Raw genomic sequence first — 14,444 nt, forward strand, 5'->3', positions numbered from 1 at the left:
GCGACTATGCTTTTTGGCCTTTCATTTGCCACACAAGTGGTGTCATCGGTGGTTCCTCTTCTTGCGCCTTGATCAACTACGTGATGGACGTTAGGAGCAGAGGAGGTCCTTCCTACACAGTCACAACATATCTTCCATTGGAATGCGTAAGCTCAAAGTTTTGAAATATAGAAATATTGTGGAAACTATTTAGTTCGCAAGGAAAAATGAAACCAATTATGTTACGTTTCCAAGCAAATAGACACCTGCTTAGAAGTGGAAGCAGGGCAAGTGTCTATGTGTTACTACCATAAGAAGATTAGGCCCTGATGGTATAGAAAGCCCTAAAAGAAAAAACTCATGTAATGAAGAGCGAGTTTAGACTCGGTTGGTGGGATATGAGGCATCTTTTGAAAAACTTGGAATTGTTTACAAACTAAGGACTATGAGCTCAATATTTAAGTGAAAAACCAAGTTTGGTTCCTACACGTAGGTACTATCTCAAGAAAGGGGAAGATAACTCAAAGATAATAGTAAGCTCGTGTATATATAAAAAGGGAACTGAGTAAAAGGGATAGGGGATTAGGTAAGGTAGGGAGCTAACCAAAAAGACACCTTATATGGCACTATGCCAATATGTGAAAGAATAAGAAGGATTTCTCTATCAGTTATGACAATATATAATATATAAGGGGTCCATGTGAGGCATGGAGACATATTCAAGCCAATAGTAAGGCCAATGTATTTTGATGTAGGCATAAGAGGGAAAACATATGGCAAAGTAGGTTTGTCGTAGTTTAATTTATAATCAAAATGGACTAAATTGTAGCAAAGCGTGGATGTGCATGTCCATATAGACATAATAATTGAGTACAATCCATCAAATGGATGGTGGCAAAGACAAATTCACAAAGGAGAAATGGTGGCAAGCTGATAAAGTTTGTGTTTGTTGCTTATCAAAGATACTATAGTGTGAGGAAGGTTTAGAATATTATTGGCATTGCATTAACATACGTGAATTAAATAAGCTAGTGGGAATCTAGGATCTGGATGTTTCACGAAGGATCATTGAGATAGAACGCCAAAAAAAGAGTAGAACGCTAAACTCTACCATTGAGATATGAATCAGATAAAATAATAGGCTATTCATAGATATTGACAATATAGTAAGACCATGCAACCCTCTAAAAATACCCTTTTCTCTTGCACATCTTCTTTCTTTACTATTAAACAACATAGTTGACAAGTTTCAGAGTGGTTCTTATAAAAAAATGAAGACATGTTTTTCTTTTTTTTTGAAACTTATTGCAACGGTGTAAAGTGAGAGCATAGGGAAATAGCATGCATCAGTCCCTTGGCATTGACATGATCACCATCAAAATCTTACTTGGATATCAAAACATGGCCCCTTCATCACAAATGTGGTGACCGCCCATGCCAAGCAAGGTGCTCATATTGAAGCAATCACTACAACACTTTTGGGTGTGTGTGTGTGTGTGTGTGTGTGTGTGAGAGAGAGAGAGAGAGAGAGAGAGAGAGAGAGAGATATTTGTTATTCTCTCTCTCAAAGAGATTTAAACTAATGCTCATAATATGTTATTTATATTCTATCTCTCAAAAAGATTCAAACTAACGTTCATGATATTTGTTATTCTCTCTCTCAAAGAGATTTAAACTAATGCTCATAATTTGTTATTTCTATTCTATCTCTCAAAAAGATTCAAACTAACGTACATGATTTGCTTCTCTCTCTCTCTCTCTCTCTCTCTCTCTCTCTCACACACACACACACACACACACACACACACACACTCACACACACACATACACACACACACAAAATGTGGTCAACATACAAAACACTCCTTGGCTGGCCCAACTTCATTGTACACACTACATAAGAAACATTACATAGAGCAAGCCACACCTTTAAGCTGGTGGTCACGCGAGGCACAATTATTAGTAATTAATTATTGTGTCTATTGTGCTGAATTTCGACAAACTGAATGATTATTGAGCCTCCTCCATGGTCGCGCAAAAAGATTGAGCCAAAACTGAACTTGCAATGCTGCCACCTGGCGGTCGAGCTCCAACCACGAGCCGCTAGTTGGGGCCTTGGATGCACCTCATGACAAAACGTCTGCTCTGCATGTGTTGCAGCTGCCATGGCCATGTAACTGGATCTCTCTCTCTCTCTCTCTCTCTCTCTCTCTCTCTCTCTCTCTCTTAAAGAGGTGCAGACAATGTCGTCACCATGCACAAGCTTAAAAAAAGACAAAGGAAAAAGGTACAGGCGATAGACCTTTGGAACTATGCCGATTTTGGCATACTTACAAGAGCCTTGGCATAGTAGAACTGAGTTGCTTCACTCAAGAGGCTTAGTTATCCGCCCAACTTACTTATAATTGAGCCTCGTATGACCGCGCCCTAAAGTCAACTTTCTATAGTTGTTGCTAATTCATGATGCTAGGGACACCTAGGCCATGGGGCCTTGCCTTTGCTTTTAGAACCACAAAGCCCTTGGAGAACCCACGGTTTTGAGACTCTTCTTTTAAAATTGACCACAGCAACGCACGGGTCACATACTAGTGTCATTTAATTAGTCATCGACAATGCAAAGAATTGTAAAAATATTGGTAATTAAAAAAAAAAATCTTTTCACAAATTTAAGTCAATGGTTGCAATACACGCAATTTAAACTTGGTGCTAAAAGATTGGTATACTAGTAAAGAAACCACATGGTTTGCCAAAATATTTGACGTTGTGTATCAAATTGCAAAGTTTACTTTGAAATGACAAAAAGTGCTTGATATATACAAGATGCGCATGTCAGTTATGCTAAAATGTCTTGGTGATAGTTTTCAAATTACTCACATGCATAACTTGGACAATGATTGCCTTTCCATTTTGGTTCATTAAATGTATATTGGGGGTGGGCAATTCAAATCTTTGTGGATTTTGAGAAACCTTCAATTGAAATCCTAAAAGACTTTATCGGCATTAGCAAGATTAGATGCACAACAATTGTCGGCTTGGTCTACAATGTCTTAGGTTGACAAATTGGATTTGCTACATCGGATGCAAGGATTAAATAATTACGCAATCATGTGAAATTTTATGTGATCACAATGTGTTATTATCACATTCATATAATTACCATTTAGATGATCACATTTAAGCGTGTTTACGATGACCAAATAACCCATCAAAAGCCTGCTGAGAAACATAAAAAGTCATATCTCCCCCCCGAGAAAATAAATAAGCCCAACGGGTTCAATATAATATAAAATATGGGGCCCAAGTGGGCTCGTACAATCTCAATTTTAGAGCGGGGTTGGGGGGGGGGGGGAGAGAGAGAGAGAGAGAGAGAGAGAGAGAGAGAGAGAGAGAGAGAGAGAGTCTACCTTCATAGATGCGTTAATAAGAGGGAGGCAGTCGTATGGGATCAGGCTCTACGTCACAATGCATGGTAGTAGCAAAGTAGCAGACTGCAGGACTCATGTACTGATGTGTACATTATGTGGTAGCCTGCCCTATTTCATAGTGCATGGTAATAGCGAGGTAGCTTGCTACACAACGAGGGTGTGTATGTTAGTCGTTCTGTACAATGGTGCTTACCATGGGGTTATCACCTCGGTTATACGGGGAATATGGTGTCCTTGTGGTAAGCATTGGCTCATAGTATGGGTACTATACTTTGTAACGCGACCATACTAGTATCATTATGGTAAGTCACCTTTCCTTCCGGATGCAAAGGAAACATATGGGCATCAGTCGGTAACGCATCCATATGATGCTCATAAATTATAGAAGTCTTTAGATTCATGCGGCACTTGGTCGGTAACACGGCTAGAAAGTTTCATTTGTAGATGCATGTATTTTATGTATACATGTAATGTTTAACTCATCGACTCGGCCATATGAAGGTCGTATAAATTATATGTGCATGTACATTCAATGTTTTCTTGAGTGCTATGTACACGGACACACAAAATCCTTGGTCAGTAACACAATGGTGGAGAGTATTTCGTATACAAATTTATCGAGGTGTTCACTCAATAAAATTTTCTTATATCACGTGCATTCACCAAAATGGATTTTAATTAGCCCTGATACCCCTTTTGTACACATATATCTGTAAATCTACAAAAAATTAAAATCCTTCTGTTGAATTCACATGCTATGTTACATTTACTTTAATGGACGCCCCGAGACAAACTTCCAGGATATCTACAAATGTTCATGTTGTTTATTTTTGTCAAAAAATCTTATATCAAATCATAACACACACACACACACACACACACACACACACATATATATTAAAGAGTCGTCATCATTATTTGTCAACTATCTCTTCATAGAGTGTTCATAACTATACACAAGCAAATTTTTATTTTTTTTATAATATTAACTACAATAACCATACGCAAATAAAAAAATCAATCTTTAAAAGTCTATCATTCTCTTTCATTTCATCTCTCTATTGTGTTAACAAATTTTTCATTAAAAAACTAAATATTTCATTCACAATATAATGCTTGTCTGTTTCCTGAAAATATTGAAAGAAGAATATCAATTCATCACAAAATAAAATTTGTCTATTCATTCTCTCTCTCTCTCTCTCTCTCTCTCTCTCTCTCTCTAAAGAGTACAAAACTTGTAATGAGCCACAAACTGGCTGAAGCCAAAAAATGGCTCATATCAGAAGTCTAGTAAATGAAACATAAGTTTTGTATATAACATCAAAACCTCATAAAGCTTCTTATTTACGCGATTAAGATATGACACAAGTTTTCAAATACACAATTTACATTAAAAGCTCAAAACTAAAAAATGAGTTAACTTGGAGAAGAAATAAATTTTGACAGTCTTTGAATATAGGACAAAAAAGATTGGTATATCTATCGCATACCTATTGAGGGATTTTTCAAAGAACTTTGGGTGTGCTTAATGATGATTTGATTTACTTTCAAAAAAGATAGCAAAAAATTGTCTATTTTCACAAAATAGTTGTCAAAAATGGCCATGGAAAGACACTTATAGACCTTTACTTAGCTTTGTACTATTTTTTATCAACTCACACTGAGTGAAGGGTATAATTTCCTAAAAGCATTTTTTATTTAGATAACTCACATAGAGTCACTGGATAATTTTTACAAAAGTCTCTAAAAGCCACAAAAGTGGCTATACATTTAAATAGAACTAGTGTTAACAATCAAAACGTCAACCAATGTCTTTCATAACATCTCCTTTTTAGGGTTTAGCTCATTTTTTCCAAGTGTGACATGTTTTAAATGTATATGGTTGGGAAGAGTGAACCAATGTATTTGATAAGCCTTATCGCTATGGTGTGACCAATGTCTTTGATTATGTGACATGCACAAAATGTATATGATTAACCAATATATTTGATATATATCTTGTCGTTATAAATTGACTAATATTTTGATGATGTAACATGCATATATTCTATTTGTTTGGAGCCTAGATGCACTATGCTAAACATTTGAATTGTTTTTTTTTTGGTCGCATGTAGAGATGACGCTTGAACGGAAAAAGGTTATCATGCGATCAATTTTGCAAAGAGTACATACTAGCAATCTCAATATGTGTAGATGCCAAAATCCAGTAGATTAATGATTTTTTTTTTAAAGTACGGATTTCATTAGCATTATGGGAAAGTACAGAGTGCAGGCTCCGTGAAGAAGCCCACCATGAGTTATTAATGACATCAGCTATCAGAGAATTTAATCCACATCACAAAATCAGAGCAGTGCTTGGTAGCATGAAGATATCTATATATTGTAGAGATTTGAAGGAAGAGGTTCCTCCCACATGCAATCTATGTTGCATTGTACGTTATACAGGGTACATATAACAAGCTTTCATTGGGTGTATTATACAATCCTCCCAATTAAACGGACGTATTATACGGTGCTACATCAGCCAAATCATCGTTTTGTATAATTTCTTAGTAATTCAATCGAAATATAGTTTGATCAAAATATCGTTCAATTGAAAAAAAATGTTCTATATATAGTCATCCATTGCAAGTCTTTTACCATTGTGGGCATCTTTAGTGAAAATTTTTCCTTAAGTTCACCTCAAAGGTGAACTCTAAAACTCAATATATATATATATATATATATATATATATATATATATATTTATCGAGATATTAATTAGAAATAAAGTCTGTTTTAGCAATAAATAAAAAGTTCAAACTTAAATTAGTAGTTACTTCTTTGTGTAGAGCCATGCTCACACTTAAAAGTAACTTAGGTAGACTTAGATCGTGATTGCTTGCCAAGTATAGAGCAATACTCACACTAGATGTTAGTTAGGTAGAATAGTACGCTTGCCTCATGTAGATTTTGACTCACATTTTAAATTGATTTAGCTTTGGTAAATAAAAATTGCATGTCACGTGTAGAGCTTGACTCACACTAGACGTGATTTAAGTAAGTAGAATAGTAATCGCTTGAGTAATTTAGGTAGGATAAATAGAAATTACGTATATATAAAATATATTGTATATGGATAAATATATATAATACAAAAATACACGTTTAATTGTCTTTTATATGTTTAAAAATGATTAAATGGACATATAAATGCAATGTAGCATGCAATATAATCAAGGTGGACCTATGGAATAAGTAGTTGGAGGAACAAAAGGTAAAGATAAAGAGTGGAAGTACAAGACCAATCCACTTTGCCAAAGCAAGTAAAGATGATGCAAGATGTGCAAGGAGCCATCTGTGGCATGTCAGAGATGTGTAGGGAGCCATCGATGGCATTTTAGATGCCAACGGCATGGGGAACAATCATACGCATAGCATTGAATGCTAATTGTACGCATTTGATTGGGCATTCTAGACAAAGCTCTAGTGAAAGATATCAATAATGGATTGGGTTCATTTGGTGTTTGCAACTTAACAATATTAAAATCATTTCTTTCTTTTCAAAGTACATCATTTATGTCAACAAATGCTTCACGAGAAGGACGGAAGCAAAGTTTGACAAACATAGCAGGGCATGCAAACATTACATCCGTCAATTATTAGATGTATTGGTTTCACCACAGAGACCACATGAATGACTTTTTCTCAATATTACAATGGAGGCTCTCTGGGAGATTTGATGTGCCAAGGTGTGTTTCGATGCTACATGCACATACTCCAATGTTATTGGAAGAAATTATCCCCAACAAATTTCAAAATTTGTTGGGGATAATTTCTTCCAATAACATTGGAGTATGTGCATGTAGCATCGAAACACACCTTGGCACATCAGAGATAGAACATGCTATCAATTTTTCATGCATTAGTGTGGACCCTATGGAAAACACTCACTCAACTCGCATTGTACATTGCGATCTATATCCATACAAAGTAATGTTAAATTTCACACAAGGAAATCAACCTTGCATTGGCATTGTCAACGTGGACATGATAATTTTTCAACCCTGTCTACTAATCATATGTTGTAAATTGTGCTATGAACGTACTTATACATACTCAAATTTTTCTGGGAGCTCCAATTTGCTGCACATTGCACCAGAAATTTCATTGCAAGTGGATGAAGGTTGAGTAATGTTGACCACCATTCATCATCCACCACTTCCATGTAGGTTGCTCTTTTGCCATCGATTGAATTAAATCATTTGTAAAAGGTCCTTCTTTTAGTCTAAATGCACTCAACCCTTTGATGCAATTAATATGAACTTAAGATTGGAATAGAATGTATTGATGACTTGATAAAAATCCTTGACCACCTCTGCATTTGATATCAAGTTTAAATTCCAATACTCAAGATCGAGCATGTAAGCCACACTATGGAGTGGATTACGAGCACTTTTCCACCTAGTATGAAACTACTTGAACAAGACTTTTCGTTGTCTAGCAGAAACTTTTTTGGATTGTCCACCAAGCCATCCATACTTTCCCTATGTTTGATGGTTTTTTATCAAGGTTGCAAATCGCAAGCATAACAGACATCATTCATGGTATGCATCCATTACACTCCTCCACCAAGCATGCCTTTTTATGGATCCTCACAAACTCGTGACCTTCTCTTTCACTCGTTCAGACCGATCAAGCTGCCATTCGTCAAACATTGTACAATCAAACGTGTCAATTACGTCACACTTATTATGTAGGAGAGACTTTAATGTGCAATGGTGCGTGCAAATTCAACATGTATGGCACACAAGCATTGACAAAACTCAAAGTGGGGTAAAATGTGATTTAAAAATCGCAAGTTTACTCAATCTCCTACATGTTTCACTCCCTAAGTATCTTCTCTATGATCTCTGTGGCTTTTTAGAGGGTGATCTTAACCAACTTTGTGTCCTTAACATTCTAGGTGATCTAGAGTCTCAAACTCCTCAATTTTGCCAAGTACTATGACATTCAAGTGTACAAGCATGAAGTGAGAGGATATTTAGAGCCCATAACCTTTGTTGTAGACCACACCAGGAATTTGCTTATGGTGGGAGAAGAAACACATTATTTAACCCTTGATTTGTAGCATGGCAATTGCAATTCCCCATTGAAGATCTATACAAAAAGAATGAGTTGCAAAAAATGGCAACAAAGTGTCAAAAGGACATTTTCTCTAACAAGGAACACAGAGAGTATTGCACTCGAAGTGCAAAGACATAGCAGGTCCATGGCATATTCAAATCAATTTTACAAAATGTGTGAATACATCAAAAAGTAAAATTGCATGCCAAAGAAATGTCTTCAATTTCTTATTCATGCTAATAAAGACAACAATGTTCCAAGGGAGCTACCCTTTATAGAAAAGAACATGCCACCAATGAACTAAAAGTCTTAGAAAACCCCCTATTTAGAAAAGGTATATGGTGATTATAACCTCTTTTACGCCTATAAGAATTTAATCAAAAGAAATTGGTATACCTCTATCTTACATATAAGATTTTGTATGATTTTTTTGAAACACTATAAAGCTAAATATGTTTGTGCAGTGAAACTCTCTTTTGTGTTTTTAAGTTTTAGTTTTACATCAATACATCATCATGAGATACTTCTAATTACTATACTTCAAATAACCCTAACACTGCAGACGAGAATAAAATTCAAGAAGTAATCATCGAGTAATTCTCGATGGTAGCATGTGAGTACAAATAAACTTAAGGTGATTTATATGAAAAGAGTTTCGGTCCGTCATATCAAAGAGTGATTTTCCAATAATATCAAATGAAAATCACATAAAATTGTGCTAAGAATGCTTGCCTTTAATGTATTCACCAAATTCTCTGTCCGTATTTGTCAATGGGGATGTTTGTTGTTAATAGACTTCATAGAGAAAAGATATGTTTTTCTTCTTTGAGTACATCTTTATGCTCTTTCCCTCCCCCCCTCGAGTGAGACTTTCCTCTATTTGTAAATTTAGGAAATCACATAAAATTGTGCTAAGAATGCTTGCCTTTAATGTATTCACCAAATTCTCTGTCCGTATTTGTCAATGGGGATGTTTGTTGTTAATAGACTTCATAGAGAAAAGATATGTTTTTCTTCTTTGAGTACATCTTTATGCTCTTTCCCTCCCCCCCTCGAGTGAGACTTTCCTCTATTTGTAAATTTAGAGGAGAATTATTGGGAGTCTACCCCTAACTTATACAATTGTCTAACCTTCTATATGTATTTGTCAATGGAAATGTATGTTATTAAGACTTTATAGAGAAAAGATATGTTTTCTTCCTTTCAATACATCCCAGCGAGACTTTCCCCTATTTATAAGTTTAGAGGAAAATTATTGGGAGTCTATCCCTAACTTATACAATTATCTAACTTTTTGAAAACCCACCTCCCTTACACTTACGTGGTACGATAAGTGTTTCATGGTTGATTGTTGAGGGGCAATGTAGCATGGGCCTGCAATCTACATGAAAGACTATAGACGTTTATTAAAGAAGCCGAGAGGCAGACCCCAAATGAGCAAATTCTCTAGGTTTTGCTTTTGGCAAACCCGATATTGGCAAAAGTACCTAGCACCCCGAACTTCGAAGGTAGTGGAGTCCTCCCAAAATAAAAAGTGAACAAAGTCTTCTCATTGTGCCGCAGTTTTTGCCAATACGCAAGATAGGAAGAAGACAAAGGTGGAGCGACGAGCAACGAGTAATAAGGGACAAGGTAAGCACTCGTAGGCTAGTTATAGACTGCGATCAACGCCCGCTATAGTTAAACTCACAACCAATCACTTGGTTGCTCGTTGCTTCACGTTCACGTTACACAGAGACTGTAGACATACTACGATGCCAGCTCACGTCCAATTGTGCTTGGGATTTGGACGGCACCCAAGGGCTGCCCAAATATGGCGGGCAGGTGTTCAACCGCTTTGCTCCTGCTTAAGTGAGAATTCTCATCGCTGTAGTTTGTGTAAAGTAAGCAGCCGCTACACGCATGTCGACGCCTTCCATGGACCGGCCAGGTTGTCTGCCATGGCGATGTAACCAGAGCTTCTCACTCTCGCCATCCTCTTGGGATGAATATCTACAAGCTAGAGCGATTGTATCCCTCTCTTCCTTACTTGCTGAGTATTTCTCGCCTAGTGAGCCGACAATCACAATCTTTTGACGAGCTAAAGTAATGGCTGCTTCTGTGCCGCCAAGTTTGGCAAATCTCATAGCTAACCCTTGTGCAGAGTCTGCCAAAGCCTCCTCTTTCAAGCGCACTGAGTTCTGGAACAATTTCTTAAAAGGACTTCAAGCAACGCAAGCAATAAACCAACGGTTCTCTGGTGTGGATCTCGCTGCACTACATAGGCAAAATGAAGAGCAAGCCGAGCGCATTCGGGCTTCAGAAACACAACAATGCTTTGCGTGCCAAGAAGCTGAAGCCCGAATTGTTTCAATACAGCAGCAGCAAGAGGCCAAGGGTAAGTCGGCAGGCCAAGGAACGAGCCACGAGTTGCAATCCAAATCTGAATTCATGTGCTAGACTACAGCCCATGCGGAAGCTAAGGCTGCCAGGCTTGCTCAGCAGCCAGCAAGGAGCCCACAGTTTGCCTAAGAGGTGATTTTGAAGATAAGCTTCTTGGAAGCGGAATTCGATATTCTGAAAGCAAAGGTAGCTACTATCATGGTAGACCTTGAGTAGCTACAAAATTTGCAAACAGTGCATGCCAGGGAGGTGCAAGAAAGATTAATAAAGTACATCAAGAAGCTTGCTCAAGCTCTCAAACGGAGAAAACTATTACTGCCAGCCAACAGAATACCTGTAGTAACTATGATGTTACATATTCCCAAGTGGATAACCCGGCCATGCAAAGTACAAAAACACTCGGACTAAGGAAGAAGGTGATGGATGAAAAAGTGGATGCGTCCCAGACATGATCACAAAGGTGAGAGTATCATGCATAAATTGCCCCAATCTGGATTGTGTGTCATGAAAGATAGCCAAGGACATGCTAAACTACATAACAGAATTGCAGGTGCTGAGAGAAAATGCATTGGAAGGGCATAGTGCATGCAGGCAACATACATGCACATTCCCTCGGCAGAAAACATAAAAGACTGAAAGGCTGGAGCAGAAGCATGTATAGGAATTAGCGAGCTACAGAAGAGATTGAAACAGCTTGATATGTACAATACAAAGCTTAAAGCCGGAGAGAGAGATTGTCTACAGGTCATTGGATGATACACAATGAAGGATTGTGACGGAGTCAGAACCAGGCACTTCATCCACAAGTTAAATTATTGCACGACCAGAAGGACAAAGATGATGACTATCTACAAGTGGCTATGGTTGCTTACCGAGCTGACAATGATTCAATCAGTGGCCATTGGCAGAGAGACAGATCTCTATTCACTGCAACAACTCAATATTTGAAAGAGGTCTACCAGGACGTTCTGTATAACAATGTGGCCATGCTGAAAGCGAGAAACTGGAATCAGATTTCTTTGTTCTTGGGGAACAACGTGATGCCATCGATCTACACATTTGCCCCTTGCAAGCTTGCTTGTTGCAAGTCAACCCACCCATGTTACCTCTTGCTTTTTCATTGCCAAACCCTGCACTGGTAAACCAGAGTGTGATGCCGCTGTCAGATAATAAAGTTGATGTTGAAGATCCCAGACCCATCCCGAGTGGGCGATGCCAGATGAAGGTATTCATTTCAAGGCACCATTGTAATAAGTGTAACGACATTTTATCGATTTACATAAGTCCAAGCTCTGAACCAAGAGTTTTACACCCATATGGCAAAAAAAAATTCACAAGAAAACATCCCATATTGTAGGAAATTTTGGTTCTTAAAGTTTGTAAGTGTGCAAAATATTGTGTGGGTCTGAGTCTTCATAATTCTTTTGAATCCACAGGTTGTACTGTGCCGCCAAGTACGCCCAATAAATGACAGTTGCTAGTCATCCACGCTGACAAAGAGCTGCACCCTTTCTGACCACCGTGCCATTTCACCTGTGCAATTAGATTACCCGATGGATTTAGTGTACTTATCAACCCACATGATATACAGTTATGTATCATTCTTCTTCTGTGATGTGTCACGTCTCTTGTTTATTTCATTGCAATCATGGGAGGTGCATTGCAGTCACTCACTCACGACACTAGGAGCAATGCACCATCGCATCATGTTGTTCCCAAGAAGTTATATGGCTTGCACATTTAGTGGTAGGTATGGACATTACTGCAAAAGTTCTAGTTTTGCATTGTGATAGTCGAAGTGACACCCACCTGACACAAAATCTAGTGTTGCATGCAAAGACAAACACATTGATGTGAGGCATCACTTCATTTGCAAGGTGTTTGAGGAAGTTTTATATGGAGTAAAGAAGTAAAGAAAAAGCTGTACTAATGTAGCAAGTGAATTTCTTATACTACAATTTACAAATAGAAGCATACAAATTTGGAGTTGACTTTTAATCCTGACTCAAGATGTAAAGAAAAGGCTAGTTCAATGTACGAAGTAATTTTTTTAAAAGAATATAACAATGGCTGCAATGAATTTATTTATTATCGAAAGCATGGCCACATGGCTACTAGTTGTACAACTAAAGATTACAAGAAAAAAAGAAACAAAACACATGAACACTTGCAATTTTCCATCATCTAATTTGCAATTAATTATTGAAATTTGGTGAACTAGATTAACCAGTGCAAACCTTTGGCAATATGCAAGTTTTGCCACAAGAAAGCTAAATTTATCAAGCTTACCCTACAAAATTCTTCGTTTGATTCAAAGTCGGTGTTGGAGATAATTTTGCTTGGTGTGACAAATATGTTCACACCAAGAGCATCTTTCAAGTTTCAATTGTACCTCAAAACTAAAACAATTGATAAAATCACGAGGCTTGCCTAGGCTTTTTTGCTAAAATTATGAACTCCACTAAACTCTCCCCCCTAATTTTGCCAAAAAAGAAAGAACACTTGCATTTCTTATTTTTTGAGAAAAGACAGTACACTCTCATATCTTTACCTATCCAATCATCCTGTTCAAAATATAGCTCCGATTGCAAGCTACTCAATGAGCATGTAGGGGCTCGAACAACCAACCAACAGGCCTTTGCCCTTGCCCTTGCCCTTTGGGCAGGGCCCAAATAATAATAATTATAATAAATAAATATAACTTTAAGCCACCCAGACCATTAATCAGAGCATTCAAAGTGTTACTTCTGTTTCTTTCTCAGTGGTTGTGTAGTATCTTAGGCAAGCAAGAAGCAACAATGTGTTGCAGTCTCTACAGCAGTCTTGAGTATGAGTTATGGAACTCTGACCTCAGGCACGGATAGTAAGTTTGTTTATAAGAGCAAAAAGTTTAGAGATGTTAGCATGTACCTCAAAGAAACTGCTCGCAAATTGTTTTCCGCACAAAAGGATGCCAATGCCATAATGGCAGGCGACTTCCTAAATTCAGTGAAAGCCTTTTGTCTATGGTGATTCCTGCTTCTCTCATTGAGAAGAATCATTGACAGATGCTAAAAATCCAAAAGTGGTGTAAGCAAGCATTCAACTGTATCACCATGCAAGATGAATGATGTCTTCAAAACAAGTGTGGGACCAGTTCAGTGCCTTTTGTTTAGGTAACTGACATACTTAAAGTCAAAAACATTGTGGTACGAGCATACATGCGCTTGCATTTAGAGCAGCGAGCAGGGTCTCGTGTCAATAACATCAAACACAACATGGCTAGCATATCCTATCATGTTGAATTCATTTCAACCACCGTAACGATACTAACTATAATGAATCTACTAACATAATATGGCGGAAGGGGGAGCCCTTTACACGAGTCGCAATCTGCGACCTGAAGGGTCGAGTCCAGAACAAAAACAAGCCCCTTTGCACACGATAAAGAGGGAGAGAGGGGGAGAGAGAGAGAGAGGCCGCTGAAGACGGCCGGCCGTACTAGTTTATTTAATATCGAAAGCATGGCCACATGGCTACTAGTTGTACAACTAAAGATTACAAGAGAAAAAG

General features: G+C 37.7%; 1 protein-coding gene across 2 annotated transcripts; it reads left to right on the forward strand.

Moving 5' to 3' along the window:
- Positions 1-10,301: 10,301 nt before the first annotated feature.
- LOC147433799 (uncharacterized) lies at positions 10,302-12,501 on the forward strand. 2 transcript variants are annotated; one of them, XM_086489809.1, is made up of 2 exons: positions 10,302-12,117; positions 12,329-12,501. In XM_086489809.1, exon 1 carries the CDS (start codon positions 10,599-10,601, stop codon positions 10,947-10,949), a length of 351 nt encoding a protein of 116 aa, XP_086345935.1. In that variant the 5' UTR covers positions 10,302-10,598; the 3' UTR covers positions 10,950-12,117; positions 12,329-12,501. The 2 variants fall into 2 exon arrangements, with proteins under 2 accessions (XP_086345935.1, XP_086345936.1); XM_086489810.1 differs by lacking the exon at positions 12,329-12,501 and having other exon boundaries at positions 10,302-11,352; positions 11,443-12,313.
- The last annotated feature ends 1,943 nt before the right edge of the window (positions 12,502-14,444 follow it).

Source organism: Adiantum capillus-veneris, chromosome 19 (genome assembly GCF_014529385.1).
Source record: "Adiantum capillus-veneris isolate H3 chromosome 19, ASM1452938v2, whole genome shotgun sequence".
In the NCBI taxonomy this organism is placed as follows: Eukaryota; Viridiplantae; Streptophyta; class Polypodiopsida; order Polypodiales; family Pteridaceae; genus Adiantum; species Adiantum capillus-veneris.